The 26,014-nt window shown below is 40.4% G+C and overlaps 1 protein-coding gene across 1 annotated transcript in view; it reads right to left on the reverse strand.

The window, feature by feature from the left end:
• The window catches only part of FAM120A (family with sequence similarity 120A), a 124,265-nt gene extending 107,096 nt beyond the window's left edge, over window positions 1-17,169 (reverse strand). The window contains exons 1-3 of the mRNA XM_054977370.1: window positions 16,117-17,169; window positions 9,382-9,628; window positions 8,736-8,818 (exon numbers count right to left, since the gene is read on the reverse strand). Coding sequence (XP_054833345.1) covers window positions 8,736-8,818; window positions 9,382-9,628; window positions 16,117-16,590 — 804 coding nt within the window. The 5' untranslated portion in view covers window positions 16,591-17,169. The remainder of the gene's footprint in view (window positions 1-8,735; window positions 8,819-9,381; window positions 9,629-16,116) is intronic.
• Between the last annotated feature and the right edge of the window lie 8,845 nt (window positions 17,170-26,014).

Genomic DNA, 26,014 nt, shown 5'->3' on the forward strand with positions numbered 1-26,014 from the left:
ATTCAGGAACATGACAATATGACAAGCAAAGCTCATTGCGAACCCCTTCTGCAGATGAAAAGCTCCAAATCTGACTAGCAAGTCCCCCAAGACTGACTATAAGACCTAACAATATTTAACCCCATCATCCATGCTAAGAATTTATACTCCCTGTATTTCAAAAGTTAAATATTATATCCACATCTGAGTTTCTTAAATCAACACTTTATGTAGGTCCGTTCTACTGAACAGCTGTTTTGTTCTGCAGATGCAGACACAAACCAGCAACACATGCCCTTTAATAAAGTTCAAAATTAGAAGCTGTCCTTTTACAACTTAAAAGATCCTGGCACAACAAATATTCACAAGAATTAAGCATGCTACTATGTTGTATCTCTTGACATGTCCAGTAGTGGGTGAGCAAATGAACTTTTATAAAGAAGCAAAGATGACAATAACAGTACAATACCAGAGGAGGAAAGCAGTTGCTTTGAGGACACTGTCTTTTGTGACTAACCACAGATCCACCTATTCTGCACCATCTACCAGTTAATTTTCACCCATTAGGTTGAAACTCCCTTGTCCAACAGGTTCCCTTACAGCAACAACTAGAGCACTCATAATATTCACCTTTGACTAGGCTGCACCATTTCAAACTGTAGGTACACTAGTGGTCAAAATTGTGGAAACCTTTTGGAAAAAGTGCATTTTTGAGGTTTGATGGCTCATAACACCACTTTATTTTGGAGTAATACCATACAATTATGTATCAATGGAAAGATAATTTGATCAATAATGTAATGCAACAATGTTTGTTCGATTATCTGTATTCTATCAAATGTTGTAGCCAAATAACCAGGAAAAGGAAGCACAACTTGCTTAGTTTGATACGAAGTAGCTTTCCTTCATTTGAATGCAGCCAATGAGTATGAGTAAGCTTGTAAAATGTAATACAATTAAAGAAATGGCACAAAGTTGACTAGTCACCCAGAAAGTGATGTAAAATAGTACTATTAAGTGAACAAGGCTACAGTTACGAAGAAATTAGAAGAAAAATTGGTGGCAACTTAACCAAAGGTGGCATTTCTAAATTTTTGAAGAGGTATATGGCAACTCAGTCACTACAAAACCAGACTGGTAAAGGCAGGAAAAGGTGCACACAAGCAAGGGATGATAGAAGAATTGAGAGACTGAACCTAGGTGACAGAAGAAAATCATCGGGGTGTATACAGAACGAAATAGCACAATTCAATATGAAGTTGAGTGCAAGGACTGTTCGGTGCAGACTGGAGGAATTTGGTCTTAATGCTAGAATTCCACAAAAAAAAAAAAAAACATTGTTGTCTCTCAAACAAAGGTTGAAAAGATTAAACTGGGCTAAAACCCATTTTAACTGGACAGCAGAACAATGGGACAGTGTTATTTGGAGCGATGAGACCAAAATCTCCGTTTGGTAGTGATGGCATAAAATACGCGAGAAGAAGAATCGGAGAAGATTTGCATCCTGATTGCATTACACCTACCGTGAAACACCCAGTTAGTGTTAAGATATGGGGTTGTATGACATCAAAAGGTGTGGGCAGAATTTGCGTGATAAATGGCAATATAAATGCCCCAAAATACATACATGAAATACTTGAGCCCAAACTGAAGCCTTCCACACGTGATCTTTTCCAAGATAATGAAGCATTTATATTTCAACAAGATTCAGCTCGATGTCATGTTGCTGCTGTGTGCAAAAAGTGGTTTCAAGATAATCATATTCCACTGTTGGAATGGCCTGGGAATAGCCCAGACCTTAACCCCATCGAAAATCTATGGAGCCGACTAAAGAAACTGGTTAGTGAGAAGCAACGCAGCAATAAACCGCAATTAATAGAAGCAATAATTCATTCGTGGTTTCACATTATAACAGCTGCAGAACTAAAAAACTTGGTTCACTCCATGGGAAGGTGTTGTAAGGCCATAATTAAAGCAAAAGGTTACCCAACTAAGTATTAACTGACATGGTGAGAATTGTTGTATAACTCATTTTTTCTGTGTGTTTCAATTTTCTTCTTTATAACTACTGTTCTAAAAAAAATTCCTTCATAAAAGTTTTTGCATTACATTCTTGATTAAATTATCTTTCCATTGATATATAATTTTATGGTATTACTCCAAAAAAAAAAGTGGTGTTACGAGCCATCAAACCTCAAAAATACACTTTTTCCAAAAGGTTTCCACAATTTTGGCTACTAGTGTAGAGAACTGGTCTGTTAGAATCCCTTGTTCCTAATATACTAGTTTTGTATGCACTGTGAATTGGGTTTTTAAAAATGGAGTAATATACAAAATATGCCATCACCCCCTGCTTTGGTTTGAAATGGTACAATCCAGCAACAGATACGTCCCACTAATGCACTTAACAATCTGCTATTTCTGACTGCAAGTCCAGAGACTGTGTCAATTTGCAACTTTACACCACCTTCTTGAAGAACTACTTCTATCAATGACAAAATTATAGGGAGAACACTATTCTTACAATTGCACACATCTGTATTTCACTGCCTGCACATTCACATTTCTGGAATAACTATATAAACTAGGCAGCATACATGCAGTCAGATACAGGCTGTGACCTTTAGCTTACAACCCAAATAATACATGGCACACAAGGGAATGGCAGTTTTAGACAATGGTAAAGGTAAGAAATCATACTAAAAACAATAGCATGAAGAGGCAAGTTTTGATCCTGTACTTAAACAAAGACAGAAATTTAGAAGCCAAATGTATGCCAAGAATTAAAGAGCACCAATGATGCAGCAGCAAGGATGGAAAAGGTACAGTGGGAAGCAGAGGATGTATACAGGTTTAAGGAGATCAAGAGTACCAGACGGGCAAAGATCAAGAAGAGGCATGAGAAGAAGACAGATCAGTAACAGCAACAGAATGAAGTCATATGAAAGTCAGTGAAAGATTAAATTGAATAAAAGAAGAGGAATACAAATCAGACAACATAAAAGGTGTAACATCATTATGAGCAGAACAAATGGACAGAAATTGAAAAGAAAATCTCCAAATGTGATAACCTAGACCAAGGTTGATTATTTCCCACATCAGCACTTTCCATGTAAGAATGGTGTCACATCAAACATAATTCTATGAATAATAGGAGCAGTTTGGGGACATTCAGAATAAGATCAACATGTTCAGCTTCTTCATTTAAAATCTGTTCTGACAATGTAATTTAGGAAACAAAGGATGAAGAGCTTTGGTTAATGTGGAAAAAGGTGTAGCTATGGGCACACACATTTTAAAGAATTCCAATTGACTGATTAACTAAAAGAGAATATAGAAAATGTTGCACCAAAGATTTTAAAACAGACTTCTAGACTTTAGAAGAGAGATGGGCATAATGTAGATCTCTGGACCATTTCTGCTTTTCATAAAGAGAATGCTAAACAAGACAGACCTTTGTCTAATTCAGCAAAGAAATTCTTATTGTCTTTAATCCAGGATCATTTTCAAATTGATTGCAACTTAAATGCTAAGAAATTCCAAGGCTGTACACCTGAATACTTCATTTCACTGACACTTGTGGAATGCAGGACTGGATGAGGTATCAAAAAAAGAACGGAAATTTAGCCCACTCACAACTTTAAAAACAAAGGGAGAGAGGGGAGATCTTAAGAACTCACTCCAATAGTGCAGCTTCAGACTCCCAAGTGATTTTAAGCAGGTATTTAAAATGACTGATACACTCAGGATCTAGAAACATATTACTTATGGTTAGCTATTATTACATGGGTTTCAAATAATAATACAAAGTAATGCTGTATCTTTTATTGGACCAACAATGTGTCATGATGATGGCTTGGATCCAACAGTTCATTTATTTATGCAAACAGATATTGTAACAGATGTCAAAACTGTGCTTGCTATTTTAGGTATACGGACCAGTCTAAGAACTACTACTACTATAGTCATGGCTTTCAAACTGAGATTGAAGAATAGCCGATGAAGAATAGCCAAATAAGATGCTGAATAGATAACTTTTAGAACTGTTTGTTTCATGGTCATTCATGATTATTAAAAAAGCTAAAATGTGGTGAATGAAACTTGCTGATGGCATAAAGTATAGAAGTATTACAGAAAGGCCAAGATGTCATGCAAGATAAATTGAACAGAAGTTAACAGAAAGAACAACACTGAAGAGTACAAAGGGTAAAATCATATACTTGGAAATTCAAATGTTTTCCTGTTAACTGAAAAATTGAAGAGACAGGCGGAGACTTTACTAGATTCTAAGGTAACTGACCATTTGATGAAGCAAAATTCTTGGAGGAGTTACAGAACTATGGTACTTTACCACAAACTGGAAAGGATTAATAATCTTTTGAAAGATAGAGACAAGATCCTATTTCTAATACTATGCTTGGATTGGTCACCATACTTAAGACAAATGCTTTTAAAATCAGTACAAGTGAAAAGAGAAGCAACTCAAGAGCCAGCAATCAGGAGTAATTATGAAAGGCAACATAAGAGTTTACCAATTGTACACATTAGGGTGAAACAGGGATGAATAGAAATTTAACCACCATTTTACAGATATATCAGAGAAATCAATACAGAGTGAGAAGCATTGTATAAGATTAAGGGTGACTGTACATAAGAGAATGTCTGTAAATTTTCCATTACATCTATTTCTTGAATACTGGGAATAATTGTTGGTTGAAAAATGTATGCTTTTTTGTAATTTAATAAATAATGTTCTTTTTTTGCTGAAAAGAACCTCCCAAGGGTTTTTAACTGATGTTTCAAAACTTCCCAAATTTAACATTCTTCTGTCCCATCAATTTAGCCCTATGACAAAAGGCAAGTTGGATAGGTTGAGGTTGTGCTGTAAGTCAATTCAAAGCTTTTTTGACATGTCTTTTCAGTCCAATCATTCACTCAAAAAGTCAAACAGCACTTTTACAAAGGATTGACAAATTTGTATCAGGATTAAGATATGTCCATATCCAGTCTCACATTTCCAAATACACTCATCATTATGTTAAAATGCTCATATCAATGAAGCAACTTAAGACTAAATGTAGTATCTTCCTTTGTTTGTGTGCCAGCCCTGGTCATATGTAAAATGAGGTGTCTACTTTTTACAACAAAAGATGCAGGTAATTTGAAAGGAGATGAATCTTCTCTAACATCATCTCTCTGTACTGTATCATTCAAGCACTTTTCTCCCGTCTAGCTCAATTCAAGGTTTTCTCCCTTGAGGATTCAACACCCCCACCCCATTTTTCCATGGAAAATCTGGAAATATGGGGGCAGCACTGAAAAAAGTCTCCTATAGATTTTCTTCTTTGGAAATGAGTAAAATCCTTTTTCATTCAAGGTTTTACTTATTCAACATGTGTTGGATGAAAATTTTATGTAAGATTCTACAGCATTAGCAGATAATTTTTGTGTGTGCTGTAAATATACAATATTTTCAGATATATTTGTTTAAATTTTAATAATTTTCCATAATTAATATGCTACAATGTGTATGTGCATTACTTCTATTTAAATGTTAAAACGTTTAGCTCTATATCCAAATATGCTTCTACTGTGATTGTGACTGTATGATAGCATTTCTGTTCAAACAAGCTTTTTTATTTTCAAGTTTATTTTTTTCTATTTCTCAGATGACATAAACTAATATATGTGCATTAAGGTAATATAGACTATATCAGTTTGCAGCTCCCTTACTCTGGTACTGATCATACTCCCAATTTTGCTTGTACTAAATTAAGATATTCATACTTTTAAATTTCATTAATATGCCGATTAGTACAATCTTATAAGATAGGTTACAATCTGGATCCAGTGACCCACTTAAGAAAAGATAGCAGATATCTGCTTTCTCTTCTACTGATGGAAGAGGCAGGAAGAACAATTTCAGCTGCTTCCTGCTCTTCACTGAAGCCCACTAACCCACATAGCTTAGTTATTCCACACAGCTATTGCAACCCTGGGAATCGATTTTTCTGAGGTCAGAAAAGGGTGTTGGGGGAGGGGGAAGCTGGGAAGATCCATAACCATCAGTGCCTTCTGCTGACAGACTGCTGGATATGACCCATACATTTATGGTAATAAAACGTAAAACTAATGTACAGCTGATAAAGTAAGTAGTGCATATATTTCTGTTTCTCCCTCCAAAAACATTTTTTTGCTCTCTCAGAGCTTCAAACTTTCTGGAAGGTTTTATATCTAATGCCAAACCAACCCATTTTAGACATGAACAGGACAAACTAGTTTGGCCCTAAGTAACTGCCACACAGTGTCAGGAATAAGCACTCTTTGGTTATATCTGTTAATGGCCTTGAGGTTATTCTGTCCATTTTTGTTGCAAGTAGCTCACTTTGCTTGCTTGAGCCCTTGGGGATGTTTCTATTGTTTGGTCAGGCAGACACAAAAGAAGTAAGAGGGGCCTATACAGGCTAGGGAAAACCTACTGGGCAGGCAAAAAGTCTTCCGTTACATGTCAAAGCTTCATCCTACTGTAATTTTCAAAATCAAAAAGTGAATGAAAAATACATTACTCACATTATTAAATTTAAAGAGCAACAAACTGTGTGTAGATTTGTGAAGGAAATTAGCATTGTGGCTTGTAACACTGCAGGTCACAGTTCTCCAATTACAGTGATGTGGGTTTTCTGGAAAATTTTCCAATACCCTAAGTAGACTGTGATCTGATTTAGCATGCTTATTTTTACTTGTATTTAGCAAACATATTTTTAAAAGCACTCCATGTTTATTTTAAAAGTACTCCATATTTTACTTCTCAACAGCAACAAATAATTGCCCTTTAACATTTGATTAGGAAAAAATAAATCAAGTATGGTTTAAATTTAAAATTATATTCAAAGAAAATCAGAGCTTTATTTGGAAATTATTTTTATCAGAATGCCACTTGTAAAATTTCTAAAATTATTTCTCATATACTTTTTATTTTTTACATTTAAGAAAAAAACCTAAACTAATCTCATTTATTTTAATTGGCTCAGACTGGGATAATGTTTCATAAAGAACTGGGCATGGTTGTCTACAAATCTATTTCAAGAGCTGTCCACATTGGTCACAGGGGCCTCAGTTTAACGCTCAGCAGTACCATTCGCGTTACCTGTTCTTTATGTATCAGATTGTTGATTAAAATATCCCTTCTACCATGTGAGAGACATAAAAATAAGAATTTTCACTTTGGCTTTGGTTTGACCTGAAGAGGTGAATTCATAAATTGATTTTTAAAAATTTGAATTGTTATATGTATTTGTGGTTTCAGCCTCCCCAAGGGTTTACAAAGGAACACTCTTATACTCTTTCACAGAATTTTACATTTGAAAAATATTGATTACAACTCTGAAACCGTTATACCTGCCTAATATAGTATTAGCAGTTGCATCCATTTATTGTTATTAAGTTGATGAAATAATGAATCTTCAGAAATGGGAAAAGAATCTCCATAAAAATAAAGCAATGGATTTTTTTCTGGAAATGCTTCTGTCCAATGTGTCTACCCAAGACTGCCTGTTACAAGTGAAACTAGGAATGCCCCTAAAATAGAATATAAACAATCATTCCAAAAAGAGAGAACAAGTCTTCCAGAATCTATAATACTGAATCAGCTTCTTTGTTGGGCTGGAAGGCTACACACACTTACACAGAAAGAAGGTTCACGGAAGTTAGTAGAACTGTTTTCTGAGTAAACATGTTTAGGTATGTGCAGTAAGTGTGGATGACTGTTTCTTCCACACTCCCTATCTAAAGAGGACAAAGTTTAACATGTGTTGCTATCAAGCAATCTTATTCACACAACCTATAAAGAAGTGCTGTATGAAAAACAAAATCAAATGGACTTAAATTATTCTCTTAAAATTTGATCAAAGTGCCTACCAAACATTTTGCCATGATCGGGGCTATAAGGTGTTACACATATGACTAAGTAAGAAAATAATGGAATGCAAGCATACTGGAAAGTTCCTAACCTATATAAATAATCATCTGAGTATGCAATTTCCTAGAAAAATATTATGGATCATTCCTCTGATAAAGCTCGTTATCTAAAAGTTATTTTTTTGAACACGTGATAATCAAAAATAATCCTAAAAGGACCTTTAACCTATAAAAATAGTTTCCAGGTATACATGCCCAGCCAAGTCCAACAATCCAATACATCTTCCCAAAGAATTAGACAAGTTCAGTTCATTACAGTTCTTTTAGATGCAGATATAAAGTAACTCAGGTATCTAATTGTTTTAGGGTACAGATAAAATTATTAAAAGGCAGGTGCCGCTCTTAGATTCAGACACAAAATTTCTCTTGTTCAACTTAAAAGGTTTTACTACTCTACAACCTTCATATCACGCTAGCAGATACCAAAAATTAATACAAATTCTGTTCTATTCTCTTAAGAGTTCGCTATCAGCAAAAGAACAGCCAATATTGTCAGACCTGCAATCATATCGCTGATGCTAGTATGATAAAATGAAAACCAAAACCAGAAAAACAAGGCGTACACTATAAAACTATTAGCATGTGTGTGAAACAGCTTAAAGATCTAAGTTGCAACCTGTACGCACGTTCGTTCTAGATTTTTGAAGTCTTTGGTATTACTTCACAGTGAACTACAGATTGCAGCTCAATCTTTAATTTCTTAGGAGACATCTGACATCATGAAAATTTGCCCCATAACTTATTTCTATAGCAGTATATTTAATAGCTAGCAGTTGTACCTTAAGAGAGGCTAGGGGATGTTCTGGACCAAGTAAACTCCAATGAAAGGAAGCCAAATCTTCATCTGGTAGAATGTGATTACCTAGAATAAAAAATATGTAATATTTTTAAAGCCCCCAAATAAATACTTTATGCAAGCTATCCTACAAAATGGAAGTATCAGACACGTTTTTGATGCCAACTAGTGTTTGTAATTTTAATCTTAAATTCAAATGTCACTTCCAGGTAATGCAATTATAGTAACTGAATATGGTAATAAGCATTTATAAAGTAACTAATCTCCATATTTTCCCCAGTATAAATTCTAATTTATAAACATGTTTATTCAAAAGCAAGTCTTATCAATACCCATGGGACTTGCCTCCAATGTTTAGAACTAGAGCCTTACTTGTGGTTCTTCTTAAAGCAAAATGAGGCTACTTCTACATAAAGGTGCTTTGGATCGGGGTGCCGGGATTTCTATCCATAACTCAGACACTGATTTTACTGTACACATATTAACTCCCCCTGCCCTCCCCCACAGCAAAAGCAGGAAAAAGGGATGAACAGTTCATAAAGTGTATTGACAAGTGTTTTTCTGGTCTTTTCGGTTACACATTTTAAAGATCTGTTTAAATGTGAACTTCCAGATGTCATTCCACCTACCCAAAAGAGCAGCAAAAATAGGAAACCGATTTGGATTCAGGTCCAGTTGCTTGGCAACTTCATGCATCAGGTATTGGCTTGTCGTGAGGCTTTTTCCATTACGGCTCAGTTTTAGGGCATGGGCACTGAAATAGTAAGGGATGTTGCACAATGCGTAATCTGAATCATATGCAACCAAGCCATGAAAACCCTTTTCTCGGCAAAAAGCAATTACTTCTTGGTGGTGGTCTTCAATGCTCTGTGCAACCTATGCAAAAAGGAGTGGTGCAGAGAAAGGCATGTTAAATGCAAGTTAATTCCTTCCTGCCAACACATTTAAGAAGTACAAACAGTTCATACCAAATATGCTTTAACTTTTGAAAGTCCAATTCAGAGTCCAATAGCATTATGGTATAAAAGCATACAACAACACATCATCAGAATTATCCACAACTAAGCCATCAATTCCATTCAGATTATAATTTTCTTCTTTTCACTTAAATATTATTTCAAGGACAACTGTTGATCCTACACAGTTAGAACAGTTCTGACAATACCTCTTACACATGTATAGTGGGAAAACATACAAACCACTTCCAATGTTCAGCAAAGACAGGAGTATCACCCAACATTTCTAATAACAGGAGAAGCAGCCAGTGCCCTTCTAAAGAAGTCTACATCAAAGACACACATAGGTTTATACTCCCTCTCTGAAATATGATGGGTTATCAACTCCCATAGTGGTCTTTCCTTGAAGAAGTACACAGTGTGATAGGTAGCAAGGATCTCTTATGCAATATAACTGGTGACCAGCACAGCGTATATTTAAAGTTATTGAGTGCTCACTATCTAAACACAAGCTCAAGAGTTGTGGGGGGGGGCATATTTTTAAGATAGATCACACATGTTAAATACAACTGAAGCAAAAGTAGCATCACAATCCAAATACCAGCCTGAACAGGAAGTTCCTTCAGCTCTCATCTTAAACTACATAAGGCTGCACTGGTAGAACATCCTTTAAGGAATTTCCAGTGTCTCAGTGCTACAGCAAAAAAAGACCTGAAGCTCATCAGAAGCAGCCATCATGTTTTTAGTTAGAAAAACAGGTTCTTGTTTGTGTCACTACAACAAACATTCACAAAAAATTATACAGGAACTGTCATATCTCAGTTATTCAAGCCTAATTTCTTACTGCATGATTGAACTGTTGGTTTTATATCAGCATTCATGAGTAAACACACAAGCTGTATATTCCAAATGAAGCATAAGTTTAAGGAATCCAGATAAATTGGTTCTCACATTGTTAAATACACAAGAATCCAAATTCCAACATGTTTATACATGAACAAAACCCCCTGAAACAAGCTTAAAATTACAACTCAGTAAGCACTATGCTAAACACATTATCTGAAATTAAGATACCACTGCATCTACTGCCCTTATGTATGCATCAGTCAGAATTCCAAGAACAGTAAATCTAGCTCCATGAACCAATGGAACCAACTTGCTTTCAAAACAGCAAAACCCCATTACAGTACAAATCTAACTGAAACTGAAGATAGTAAGAACAAGTTGTTTACAGATGTGTTGGTCCAAAGTAAAATCCAAAAAGCCAGTAACACAATCCATGCAATACCTTTTAAGACCAATCCAATGATACATAATAGCGTGTAAACTTTCAAGTTCCCTAGAATTCTTCATTAGGTCAGGTGTTACAAAATTTAAAAAAGGAAATTTTTCAGGTCATTACAATCTTGCTCTAAGATCATAACAACCTGAACAATCTGCCTTTTTCCTATTTTTTTTATTTATGTTATTTATAGTCTGCCTTTCTCACCTGGACTCAAGACACATTACACAGAGTTAGTCAACATAATCAACGGGATGAAACACCCAATAAACAATGTAATAGAATTTGGACTGTAGCAATCTGGAACAAACCAGACATCTGAAAAAGAACTGAAGCAAAGCAAATGTATTAATATGATATGTTAACCAAAGCAAAAATTACATAGTAGAATCTTACTTAAAGCAACAGACAGTATGACCTATGCACAGCCTCCAGTCCCTAACCCTTTACCCATTTTGTTACAGTACATCTTATTACCTGTGCAGAAAAATCTCCTTGACTAACTCAGTTTTGCAGAGTTTGTAGAAAGTCAGGAGAGTAGGAGCCCTCCTGACCTCCACAGCAAGCTATTCTATAAAGTAAGGGCACAATGGAGAATACAGGGGCAGTTATTGATTTGCGCATTTATAGATGGAAACCTACAGAAGGACGTCCTCAGATGAGTGAAATTGTCATGGCAGAGCATGGGGGAGAGAACATCCCATATATACAAGGTGTCAAAGTCATGAAGGGCTTTGTATATGAAAGCCAGCGCCTTAAATTGGGCCTGGTAACTGCCCTGCATAGCCCATGGAAGCCTGATCTCATCAGATCTTGGAAACTAAGCAGGGTCAGCCTTGATTAGTAATTGGATGGGAGACTTCCAAAGAAAACCAGAGTTGCTATGCAGAGGCAGGCAATGGCAAACCCCTCTGTTAGTCTCTTGCCTTGAAAATCACAGCAAGGATCGCCATAAGTTGGCTATGATGGCATTTCTACCACCATGAACTGATGGGAAGCTAACAGAATGACTGCAGAATGAGAGTAACATGCATGCCCCATCTAGTTCCTGATAATGTAAGACCAATGTAAGGTGCATGACAGATGTCTAGTCTCAATGTTACTGTGGTGTGGATCCAGGTGGCCAAACAGGCCATATCAAGGTATTCTCTACTCTAGTAGCCACATCTGACTTGCAAAAATGGCAAAAAAAAAACAAACCCTGAATGTGACATCAGACTGTAACGGAGAAAGTTCTTAATAAGGTAAATGGAAAAAACGGGACAAATCAAATCTACTAGTCATTTCTTAATGAAGCACTCATGTATGTTTAGTAGATTCCGACAACTACAATACAAATATGGAATTGCTAACTACTCTGAATTGGCTGCATTGCCATAATACTTAATATTTAGAATAGACAGATTAACTGTTTACTATTAAATTACATATATTAGAATTTCTACAAGAATTCTACTTCAATTCACAATATTTTAATATGTTCCATAGGGACAATTTAAATATGTGACTAAAATTGAACAATGAACTACACATTGTCCAAATGCACTTAACAAAAGCAAACATTAATGTCTTAAAATGGGTATATGTAATTTTTATACCATATCACTTTGGGAGCTTAATATTTAATTCAAGTGCTATTTATATTCTTATTTTGTTTCTCACACTTAGTTTCTCAATTTAGGATTTCATGTGAGTCTTAAAATTCTTACTCATTTGACTTAGTAATACAAAAAACTGTTATGTATTCTTGCTTCAGTAGGTGGCATGATAGAAATAAATCCTATTTATTATTTTATTTTATATATTTATTTTATATATTCAAGATTTGCAAAGATATGGAAGACCACAAGAGTGTCATTTCTTAATATGAAATAAAGGACACAACAGACTGAACATATCCAAGATAACTTTATTATTTTTTTTACAAGGTTTGAAAGCCAGGATGGAGTTATGGGTCGCATGTGGGACTGGGATTAAGGAGACTCAGGATCAAGTTCCTGCTCACCATGTAACTCACTGAGCGACTTTGGACCAGCCTAAACTCTCAGTTTAACCTAACTCCTATCAAGGTTATTGAGGGTAAAATGGTGGAAGGGGTTGGAGAGGGGAATGGTGAGAACCACTATCCCGAGCTCCTTGCAGGAAAAGAAGTGTAAGAAGTTTAGCCGCGTTAGGAACACTTTCACATGCTACTTGGGCAAGAATTACAAAATTAAAATCATGCAGGGAGCATTTACTTTTAAACTCTATACAGTCTTAAGAACTCACAGACTTTTAGCATTTTAGTAATACTACAAACTACATTATACAGCAGCTTTAAAAGGCCTTATAACAAGCAAATAGAAAAGACGAGGCAAAGTTTTGTGATAGGAAACAAAAAGATATGGCCTTAATATAATACATTCAAAAAAAAAATTCAAATTGCATATTTTGTAAATATAGAGCTAGGAGATATTAAGAAAATGAACAAATGTAACAAGAATGATCTTTTTATAGGCCACGCTAAGGAGGAATGGAGTGCTAAGGAGGAACATACAAACACCTGGAGTTCTATTTTCACAAAGGAACATGTCAATATGTGAAGCACAGCAAAACTCTGTTCCAATATGATTTCTGATCTGCAGCAGCACAGTTAAATTGGGGGAAAAGATCTCCTGAAATGTATGCTGTTTGTCATGAGGCACAAAACCGTTTAGCATTAACTACTGCAAAAACAAGTTTCTTCTCTCAATTGTAAGTCCTTTATTAGAAATGCACGTCACATCTGATTAAGTTACAGAGCAAAGTGTGGTTGCACTTAAAGCTCTCCGCTTCCATACAGAAGAATTTAACAAGCATACAAGAACAGAACAATCTAACTTGTTCACAATAATGCTACATTTCATGTCTGTCACTCCTGTAAGCCAATCATTACACCAGATCAGTCAACTCATAAGCTTATAAAATCGCTTTCCAGTTACAACTGAAACAAGGGGTGGGACTTCCACTATCATCTTAGTCTGAAGTATCACTGCCTCTCAAAAATGCAGTATGATTTCTCGGCCTTTCTAAGCAGAAGGCCATCTACTGAGTTAATTATACATACCGGCTGGTGTTATTTTGCACTTTCATTGAACTTATAAAAAGTTTACTATCAAGATCTTTTAAAAATGTTTTCAAGAAAGTTGTCTTTAAAAAAAGATGAAAGAAAGAAAACTCACTTCTTCCTGAAAAGTATCCTTTGTCCTGAACTGGTTAAAGTTGTGGGTTTAGCCTGACAAAAGAATATCATAAAATCCTAATACTAAACTCTGATTACTGACCTGTGTACCTCCATGAAGGTCACATAATATTTATGATGCTATGAAAAAGAAATGACAATGCTTGATACTAGTTAAATATGAGATCTTCTGTTAATTTTCCTCCTTTGGAAGCATTTAAGCACAATATCCCATCCTTTAGCTACATTTATTTTCTTGATAAAGCATAATGAAATATAATTTTCTACTTTACCACAAAAGGTACTAAACAAAAGTGACAAAACCTGTTCTCAATAGGGCATTAAAAGTCAAACAATGTACAATCAAGGACTTTAACAGGACTTTTATTTTTTAACTATGGACTCATTTCGGTCTAGTAAATTATAAATTTGCATAATATGAACACTAAAGGACACTTTAAAACTGCTTTTTAAATCAAAAATAAATTTTTTCTCAATTTCAGTTTTTAATGCTACTTTAATCCACAAGTTCCTTTCAATGTAAATCATTTGTTAGATAACTTGTTGCTTACTTTCATTTTCTTGGTAAACTTGTAATACAAATAGTATTGTTTAGACAAATATAGAAGCAACTGCACTTTAAAAAAAAAGAGCTGGCTCTAGAGATAAATCTACTTCCAGAAGAGTGGCTACTGTCTTGAAAAAAGCATTTTATAAATCAGAGGAAATGTAATAATAGCCAGGAACAACATGGAGTCAGGACACACCTCACTTGAAATGAACAAACTGCATACACTTCAAATCAGGGTGATGTACAGAAAATTCTTTTTGCTATCTGTTACTAGTCTCCCAGTCAAAGACCCTTTCTCTTCCTTTCTACCTTATAAACTTATAAGCATGGGAAAAGAAGAAAATAGAATCTGAGATGTAGAAAAATAAAGGATTTATGATGGGGGGCAGAAGAATCTAAATGCAAATCCTGAAGAGGAAAGACGTAGTTAAAAAGAAAAAGAAAATCGTTGCAGCATCAAATAAAGTCTTTGCAAGCCATTAGACTCTAGCTAAATGTGGATGGGAGCCTTCGGATGTTCCAGATCACCCTTCATCTGGTTTTCAAAGCTTGACAGGTATGTATAAATAGAAAAATCCCTGAAGAGATTGAGGACATCAGGGTGCTTACTAAGCCCTCCCCTTTGCCGGCTAAAGGCACCCTGCAGCCTCATATCGACTAATGAGGTGGTAGGGTAAATACTTATCTGCGCCTAGACCAGCTGGGGGGGGGGGGAAGGGGGGAGAAGGGCATGGCCAAGGCGGCGGCAGCAGCATAAACTTTTGGCTGCATTTGCGCAAAGTACTGCTGGCCAACGGTGAGCATGCTTGTTCCCAGGGAACTCGGAGCATCGCCTCTCCCCGCCCAAGCCGCCAACACCGCCAGGTTTTGACGACATTTTGCGGAGGATATGGGGAGACAGAACTCCCCCCTCTCCCTCCGAACTCAGAGCTATAACCGAGAGGGCAACCCCGCTGCCATCTTTGAGCGCGGCCCCTCCTTTCCCCAAACCACTGGAGCTGCGAGGAACCAAGGAGAACAGGGCAGAGGCTGTGGGCAAAGGGGAAGAGCGAGCGAGACGTGCAGTCTAGGAGCTGGCTACTGGTGCCCGGGCAGCTGCAACAGGGGCCCCAAGGAGGGGGGCACCTACTGTGTCAATGAGTGGCTGAGGGAGGGCGAACCAAAAGTGCATTGCCAAGTCCGGGGGGCGTCCAAGTAGGCGGCAAAGCGAGCGCCGGGGCAATGTGGCAGAGAAAGGAGGTCGCCGGGGAGGGGGGCTGATGCAATGAACTGGGGGCCTAGACTGGGAAGAGGAAGCACGAGGGGCCGGGCACTCGGCCTGGCGCCGGAGCAGGCCTCCTCCTCCTCCTCGCTTACCTTGATGTGGAAGCGGATGAGGGCCAGGCGGATGCAGTGCGCCATGCAGACTGGCGGCAGGAACCAGACCTTCGGCGGCGGGGTCCCCTTGTTCTGGACGTGGCTGACGATCTGCTGGGCCGTCTGGCGCTCGTTGCCCTGCCGCTTCACCCACTCATGGAGCCGGGCCTTCTCCAGGGCGCCGTTGAAGAAGACGAAGAGCTCGATGTTGCCATTGAAGCAGGCCTTGGCCAGCGCCGCCAAGTAGCCCAGCATGTGGTTCCACTGCCCGCCGCTCACCCAGTCTGTGTAGAAGCCGCCGTAGAGCCGGTGCAGGCAGTTGTCGGCGTCGATGAGGAGGCGCAGCGGGGTCTGGGGGGGCCTCTGGCGGCCGCCACCCACCAAGCTGCCCCGGGCCAGTTTCTGCAGCTCCACCGGCACCACGGCGCTGGGGCAGTGCTTCTCGATGTAGTCCTGGAAGCCTTGCACTCCCATGGCGGCGGAAGGGAGGGTGCGCTGAGCGGGCTGCTGGTGGTGGGGCGAGCTGGGCGGCGGCGGGCGGCGAGTGAGCTGGCCGGGGAGGGGGGGGGGAGGGCTGCTGGCCGTCCAGGCGAGGCGGGAGTAGCAGCTGTAGTAGGTAGTAGTAGTTGCGAGTCGTGGGACGTGATGGAGCCTCAACTAAGACGGGTGGGTGGGCTGTTGGGTGGGTGGGCTGGCTGCAGTTGCACGGCGGCTCTTCAGGGGGGAGTTGTGTGGATGAGTGGAGGGTTCATGGCTGCCGCGGCCGCCATGTGCTGCTCTCACACAGCCATGGCTCAGGGGATCCGGGTTCTGCTCTGGCTGCTGCCGCTGAGGCTCCTACTGCCGGGGGAAGGAAGGAAGGGAGGGAAAAGAGAGAGAGCGGGAGGGGAGGGAGGAGAAGAGGAGGAAGGGAAGGGAAAGGCAAGGAAGGGGAGGGAGCCAGCGGCGCGCAGGAAGCCGGCCCACTCGCCGCCGCGGAACAGGAGGGACTTGGCCCGGGGGCCGGCTGCGCTCGCAGGCCGGGCGCACAGCCCCCTGCCTCTCCGCTCCCCGTCAAGGGGTATCTCCGGGAGGGCCGGGCTGGCCAGGTCTGCTCCCCACCGCCGGCCCCCGGCTACAGGGCCCGCCGCTGAGAGACTCGGGCGCTGGGGCCTGGGCAGGCCTGGCCTGTTGCATAACCCAAGCATGCGCATCGCGGGGCGGGCGGGAAGGAGGCGAAGAGAAGGATTGGACCGGGAAGGCCCGCAAGCGGAAATGGAAGGGGGGGGAGAGGGACTTGTTAGTGGAGGCTGCGTGAGGGGAGGGGGCCAGAGGAACAGCCACAAAAGAGGTGGTGGGGGGCGCTCGCTGGAAAGAATACGCGGGATGAGGAGGGGAAGAGGCTGCGAAGGGGAAAGCGAGTAGGAGGCGGCTTTTCGACAGAGGAAGCGGGAAAGGAAACGACGAGGCTGGAGGGGCTTCCTGTCAGAACGCCTCTTGTCAAAGCGAAACGCCTCACAGATTATATGAAGTCGCTTCATCTTGGCTGTTCGGTTCATGTTAGAGAACTGGAAGTGCTGAGATTCATTCGTAGTCGGGGATCCTCGAGATAACGGCGCGCTTTCTGCGGCCCTTGGCCCATCTCACACACAGCTTTAGGTGCGCGCACACCATTTCTACGAGGTGGGCCCATTGGCTGTTTCCTCGCTGCCGCCCCTCCCCCTTTCTGGCTCGATTTGTCTTTACGATACCCGACCCACGTCGCCCCACTGGTAGATCCGGTCACTGGTTGAAGACACTCCGTAACCCGAATTATTTTTGTGTGATGAGTAAAATGGACTGCACCAACTATTGAACCCAAGCATGTTGGTGAGTTCTTTAAGCCACGCCAGAAGCTAGATATAATGTCTGTGAGTACTTGCTAGTATTAAAACTCAGGCCTAAATATTGCAGTATTGTTAAAACAAATGTAGGGCTTGGGGGGGGGGGGAACCCTGCATCAACACGAGTCGGCTAAAAGTTAAACACATTGAAAGTCCCATATTTCAATAAAGGTTAAAGCATATATGTGATGTAACTTGATCCTTGTACACAGGTACACTTAAGCTGGTTTCAAGAGCTACCTAACTACATAGGCTTGGGCTGCACATCTCTCTAGTGGAAATTGTGTAATTTACTGGATTGTGTCATACTGGATTGTGCCAGTGCTGTTGGATCACCTGGAAGGGCTGCCATGTCAGTTCTCTTGGCAGAAATGTTTGAATATTTTGCCCATCAGATTGCCACTTGCCCTTACCCTGAAGAAGAGCATTCTGTTGTGTTACAACCCTATCCCCAGGGCATAACAGACAAGAGATGAGCAGAGGTGGTTTGCCATTGCCTTCCTCTGCATAGCAACCCCAGTTTTCCTTAGTTGTCTCCCATCTAAGCACTGACAATGGCCAACCCTGCTTTGCTCCCAAGCTGGGCTATTTGGACTGCTACCATTACCATACCAGATACACATATACACCGTTTGGGCAGGTGTTACATCTACATTTATAGTTTCTTAGAATCTGGAGGCAAAGGCAACTGAAGTTAATCTGACTATTTTGACTGCCCACTTGATGTTCTGACTAATCCTTGAAAGAAGTAGTGAGTCTCACTTTATCAGAAAGGTATCGCAAATGTTTGTTAAAATGTTTCGGTGAAGTGTAGAGGATGGATGCCAGATTGAAAGGATCTAGGACAAAAGAAAAGAGAAATCCTTAGGATAGCTAAGACCCTTTTGTTAGTGAACAAATAAAGGAAACTGGATAGAAAAACAAAACAGGATCTTAACTGAGTTTTAAAATAAAAGAGGAGGAATTAAAATTTTTAGTAAATTGAAACAGATTAGAAATATGTGATAGAATGCAAGACAAGATAGGAAGTTAGGTGCTGCTTTATGTAAAATATGTAGAAGAACAATTTCTGCAGGAGAAAATCATACCTAATTTAAAAAGTGTATAATGTTTTATTTTCACTTACTTGAAAATAAGTAAATCGAGACAGTAAATCGAGACAGTAAATTGGGTCAAATAAAGTCATTGTTACAGCTATTGCTATACACAGAAATTATTACCTTTTCTTTGGCAATGCTCCTACAAAATGTTAGTGATAATACTGTGTTTTTTGAAATTAAGCATAAGAAGTGCAGTTCCTTCCTAAAGGAAGGAACTTTTATTCTATTTTACATTATTGTGTATGCAATTCAGAGCCACAGCTTCAATCCCTTTTGAGTTGGAGCCTTTCTGGGTGAAGAGGTATATTTCACTCTAGGTATACAGCTAGTTCTAAACCAGCTGCCAGTTGGCTTTTGAGTTCAATCCAAAGTGTTTTATAGTACTCAGCTCCTTTTCCCTCTTCCCTTCTGTAATTTTCTGGATAAATAAGGGGGAAATATTTTCTAAGTAATCTCTAAGTCACAGAGGTTCATGCTGGAATAAATATTAGTTTTTAAGGTGCCACTGGACTTCTGTTTTATATTACTACAAGACTAGCACAGCTCCCCCTCTGGAAACGGCATGGGAAAAGCACATGGCCTAAGATCCACATATCTGAAGGACCACCTCCCCCTTCATGAGCTGTTTGGTTTCACCTGACCAGGGTTTCTTCTCATGGTTCATTCTTTATGTCAAATTTGGTCAAAATCTGAGAAGCTGAGAGCTTTCTCTGTAGGAGCTCTAACAGAGCAGAACACTTCTTAAGGGGTTTAGAAGAGCTAAATCACTTGTAAATTTCTTTAAAGTATTCAAAACATTTCAGATTGGATTTTATGTGAGTGCTATACACCCTATTGAGATTAATTTTTCCTTGAGCTGAGATTGTTAATTACTGTATTTCTATATTGTGATTTGTAAACTGGTTTTAAGAAAGGTGATATATAAATGTCTAAATAAGTAAATGAGGTTTCTTTAGTCTAGTTTCCTTTATAGTAAGCATTTTAACTGAAATAAATCAAAACAAATTGTTTGCGCTTCCAATATAAGCCCATCTTCTGTTGTTTTTGCATAATAAATATTGCTACATGGTTGTTGAACTAGAGGTGTGAATAGATCAAACAAAAGTAGACTAGAAACATCTGTTTCTTGTATTAATTGTGCAATAAAGATCCAGTCCTAAACACGCTTACCTGGAGGGAAGTCCTATTGCAATAAACTTTAAAAGCATACAGGCTTGAAGTTACAATGTGTTTGTATCTAAATCCTCCAAACAGCAGTAGCTTATGGCTGAAGTGTCAATTTATTTTTATTTATACAGCATAACCAACGTATATAGCACTTTACAGCATCAGCAGTAAACCAGTAGTCAACTGTCAGTGTGAACACACACACCCTGATATATTTTACTGACATAGTACACTGGCAGGTTGCTATAGTGTACAATATTATTTTTAAGCTACAAAAGTGGAACAGGTCCTGAATATTTTAGAAACATCTTTCATCTATGTCTAAAATGCATCAACATTGATGCATCAACATATAATCTGTGTTAGCTTGAGCTTTCTTTTCTTTTTAGCTAAAGTTCTCTGTGGCCACAGATTCTAATTTAGGTCATTAGGACTGATGGTTGCCCATGTGAGAAGCCATTAACTCCAATTCACAGATTTTCAGAAGTAGAATTGTTTAAAGTTATTCTTGACTTCACCGTTATAAAACCTAGGCTCATAAATGTTCTTTAAAAACTGCCAATTTTATATGGACACACTCATGCCAAGTTTAAGCACTTCTAAGGCCCATTGATTACTACAGGTGAATAAAACATACATTCAGATCTTTCTCATTGAAATGGATGAGACTTTTGGCAGAATTACATGCTTCAAAGGGAACTCAATCTCCCATACCCCTGTTTTTTTCACAGTGCTAAAGCAGAGGGGTGGAGGTTGCCGGAAAAAAGGTGCTCTTTTTTATTGATTTTTGCCGGAAGACCTTCCATATAGAGACTTCTTTTGGGTCTTGAAGCATGAGTTGGGAAGGTAAGTAGCTTGGGAGAAGAGGACGATAAAACAACACTACTCCTGTATATGTGGTTTTGTAAAGTGACATAATGCAATCCTGAGGGCCATTGTAATATGAACAGCTGGCTAACAGCACAACAAAGACTGCTGGTACATTTGGTAATGGGAAACTAGACAGGATGGGGACCATCCAAATAGCATTGAAGTGGGACTGCATAGGCCATTACCATATTATTGCCCCAGCAACCATGGCATCACACCCATGAGGAGAAACCTAGACTGATTGTTCTGGGGAACTTTAACATTTGTGCTGAATGTTCATCATCAGGGCTGGCCCAGAACTGTATAGCTCCCCTGGTAGCTCTGGGCCTCTCAAATAGGGACAGGTGCCACACACGAAAGAGGCCATACTTTGGACTTATTTTGCACTGAGCCTTTGAAGGAAGGTTTTGTTTCAGGGTCAGAAATTCAGCACCAACCATGGTTTGATCTTTATCTGTTGAAAGCAAAGGTGAATGTGGCCCTGATATTTCACAAAAAGAGAAATCCATTACAATGGTTTGCCCACAAAGACTCATGGATCCTTCTAGATTCCAAAATGCTCTGGGGGGATTTTAGGATTCCAAACATATGCTCTATTGAGGCTGTGGTAGGAGCTTGGAATCTGAAGCTTCTTGAAGCCATTGACATCATTGCTCCTCACCAACTTCTCTGATCCTTGGGAAGCCAGCCCTCTGGTTTACCACAGACCCGGGTGACCTAAAGAGGGCTGGAAAACCCTCTTTATGCTAGCAGAAAACTCACACTGAAACTGATATAGCATGCTACAGAGTGCATTGGAAGACCTATGAAGCAGCGATGATAGTAGGAAAGAAACATTACCTACAACCATTGCATTAGCTAGTTCACGACCATCATAACTGTTCAAGAATTTCGACATCTAACTCCTAAATATGAACCTTTACAATCTCAATAACAGACAATTAGCTGTGATGCCTTTGCAAAGTTTTTTGCCAATAAAATAGCATGAACACATACTGATCTGCATGTCAGTTGTAATACAGGTGAAGTAGAAGAAATGCTTAATGCACTATCCAGTTCATTTGTGGACCACTTTGACCCAATTACAGTGATAGATATTGACAGGATCCTGGCATCTGTGAAGGCCATTAATTGTGTATTGGGTCCTTGCCCATCTTGGTTGTGAAAATCATGCAAGGGCCACATAAATGAGCCCTCGAGGTCTATCATAGATCAGTCACTAACTCAGGGCACCTTCCCTCAACCACTCAAATAGGTTGTTATTTGCCCACAAATTTAAAGCCCATTCCTAGACAAAATGGTGTGGCCAGTTATTGCCCAGACAAGCCTCCCTTGTCCTCTAACATCTGGAAGCATTTCCAGAAGATGGAGGACCCTTGGTATGCACAGTGCCAGCACTGTAGAGCCTGGGTCAGTCAAAGAAAGGATGTGAATCATCTCTCAACATCCAGCCTCAGGAACCACATGAGGAAGCACCACCAGGCAGTGCTACTTCAGAGGGAGAGACTGGCACCACACAACTGCCAGCAAGCAGCAGGGGGAGCATCTTGTGACCACCTCCTCTGCTCTCCCCCTGGGTTTCCTGTAGGGGAGGGACGCCAAGCATCTCTGCTGTAAGATGTTTGGGGCACATGGCACTAGTATACCAAGAGGGGGGATCCAGAGGGCATGTAGGCATATTACTAGATGGATCTTGGAACTGATCACCATAGTGATCATAGTGATCAGCTGCTCTCCATAGTTGACTATTCCAGCTTCCAGGGGCTGCACCTTGTTACATGACCCCTGCTTGCACCATTCTGAGCAGAACTGTGGTACCCTCCCTTTACAAGGCTGCCAAGGAGCATGTAAAAGAACACTTGTCTTGAACCACCAGGAGAACTGTGCACTTCATGTCGGACATCTGGACTTGTCCTTAGTTGCAGCATGTATACCTCTTACTTACTGCACACTGGTGGCAAACCAATGACTTTCATAGTGGGAGTGGGACAACCAGCTTCAAGCAGGGCCAGATGGAAGACTGCTGGGTCAGCTACTGCAAGGCTTTGCTCCATGCCAAGGTCCTTGATGGGGTGTACATAGTGGAGAACATCACTGTCACCACTGAGAGGGAATTTGTGGACTGGATAGTTCATACAGGCGTCACCACAGGATATATGGTGACTGATGGTGTCACAAATATGCAGTGGCAGTGTGAGTGGCCTCAAGCACATTTACTGTGCAGCCCACAAACTTCACTTCATGGTGAAGGATGTGCTTGGTCTGGGTTCCACCATAGGACCTGTAGAGGATGCTGCAGTTTGTGAGTTCCAGTGTCTCCTCCAGAAATGCTGGTGACTGATGAGTCACTTCTCATGCAGTGTGAAAGCAATTGTGCCAGAATCACGCCAGGACAGGCAAGCTGGAGCATTACCTGAACTCTGACATTGTCACTCTCTGGAACTCCACCCATGCCATGCTTGTGGCTCTCGGAAAGTGAAACTTGGAGGGGGAGGGGGAGTTTGGCCCAAAGAATTGGCTCACCATCTCCCAGACAGTGGAGGTACTGAGTCCGTCAAGGAATTCACTGTTATGGTCCTGTTAGACACAGCGACCCTGGATCTGACCATTTCTCTGGTAGATACATTTCAGAGTGCTATAGCCTCCTTTGTGGACCCAGACACAGGGCATGCAGACGTCATTCCAGGAGTGTGCTCATGAGAAGACTTCAACAGGGCATCATGTTCCCCAAGGCAGCCTATCACTGAGAAGAAGTCATACATGTTGGCAACCATGTGCAACCTGCGCATCAAAGACATCTTCGCCAAGTGAGTTGAGAGCCTCACCAACATGAGAGATACCAGCATCAGGATGTCCATAGAGATGTTATGGTGTGTCCTTGACTCCTCTGGGAACATGAGGCACATAAGGCAGGATTCAGTGGAGGCAATAGTCAGGGACTACCTTTCAGCACCTAGCTGAGCTGTTGGGCCAAGAAAGAGGCAGTTTGGCTGGATGGGATCCATTTTATGCAACTGTGCTTGCTTGCCATTGTCTTGTGCTTGTGACAGGGTACTGCTTGGTTCTGTTCTGTGTTGTTCCCGCACTGGCTGAACCCAGTGCCAGGCTGTTGTGAATGTTATTGGTCCTGTTGGGCTAAGTTGCAAGAGTGTCCCTTGCTTCAGTTTGGTTTGGGTGGAATGGATGTGATTCTCTGGTGTGAAATTGGTTCCCTTGTTTCACTTTGGTACTGGGGGCAGAGGATTCCATTCCCTTGTTTCAGTTTGCTTCTAGTTGCAAGACTGTCCCTTGCTTAAGTTTGGTTTGGGCAATTCTCTGGTGTGATGTTGGTCCTTATAGGGAACAATGGAGAGTGGCTGGTCAGCCTGGTCAGGGGGTGCTGGAGTTTGGGGGGGGGGTATCAGTTTGGGCTTCCCCAGGGATTGAGCTTGCATTTGGGAGCTCACCTTGGCTGCACCTTCTTTGCCCTGTGTGTATGTGCCCCTGAGAAAGAACTTGGAAAAGTTCTCATTATTGGGAACAATGGAGAGTGGCTGGTCAGCCTGGTCAGGGGGCACTGGGGTGTTTTGGGAGGAGGGCATCAGTTTGGTTCTGTTTGACTGTCTGATGTGGAGCTTGCATTTAGGAGTGTGCCTCTGGCCATGGTAAACTTGATCCATGTGTTTCTGCAGTGGGAGTCAGCTTGGACTTTCCTCCCACAATAGGAGCAAATGGAGTGGCTGGGGGCACCATATTCTGGGGAACATAGAATTGGACCCCAGGGTCCAATAGTTTTCCTCATAGGGAATAATGGCAATTGGAGGTGGCTGGGGCACCTTCTTAAGGGGGCCATAAAATGCTCCCCTGGGGTCCAATCTCCCTGAAACTTGGGGAGTATTTATAGGACAGTCAGGAGTAGTTCCCCTGTAATTTTGGTGAATTTTGTTTGCAAAATGCCAACCCTAGCCCCCTGGCTAGCCCCCAGATGATTTCCCCATAGGGAATAATGGAAATTGGAGAGTGACTAGGGCACTTTCTTTGGGGGACCATAAAATGGCCCCCTGGAGTCCAATCTTCCTGAGACTTGTCCTAGAGGACAATCAGGAGTAGGTACCCTGCACATTTGGTGAAATTTGGTCAAAAAATGGCACACACACACCAAGCTACCAGATAAACTCAAATTGAATTTCCCATAGGAAACAATGGCTGGATTTTACAAAATCTGCTCTGTATTACCAAATACTGATTTTTTCCTCCAGTTCGGTATTACTGAACTGAATTTATCAATTATTTTTTTTATTTGCACACCCCTTGTCATAGCTCTGTGCCATTGCTGGGAAGTGTTTCCAGGCTGGGGTGGCTTTCCTACTATACTCCTGGGCCTGTGTGTCCTCTGCTAGCTTGTGGGGGTTACATGGTGGAGCTGGGCCACTCTGCCACTGTATTTCAGGTTGTGCCAGCATATCTTGAGGATACCTGGTGTAGCAGGTGGTTGGTTCCCTGAGTTCTCATCCAGAATTGAACTGGTATTTACTTTAGGAGTTCATCATATTGATTGAATTTACTCAGTTAAATATGGTTTAAAACAAGCTTTTAAAAAATAATAGGTTGAACTTTTACAGTAAATCCAGTAGTAAGTCAGTGGGTTGCATTTTGGAAAATCATGTATATAAATTGGTTGCTAAGCATGAATTTAATTATATATCGGAAAACACAAACATAAAACCTGCATAATAAATGAGGCAACATCATCAAGATATTTCTTGTACACTTTGCCTTCAATTGTTTGATGTCTAATATTTTTTAAGTTGATCTCTGTGGGGGGAAATGTTTTTTTCTTTAAATATTTAAAAATAATGTCAGTGTAGCCACAGAGAATCTAGAGATAATTCACTCTGCCATTTCTTGCTCAATAGCTAA

Source organism: Eublepharis macularius, chromosome 4, assembly GCF_028583425.1.
Source record: "Eublepharis macularius isolate TG4126 chromosome 4, MPM_Emac_v1.0, whole genome shotgun sequence".
Classification (NCBI taxonomy): Eukaryota; Metazoa; Chordata; class Lepidosauria; order Squamata; family Eublepharidae; genus Eublepharis; species Eublepharis macularius.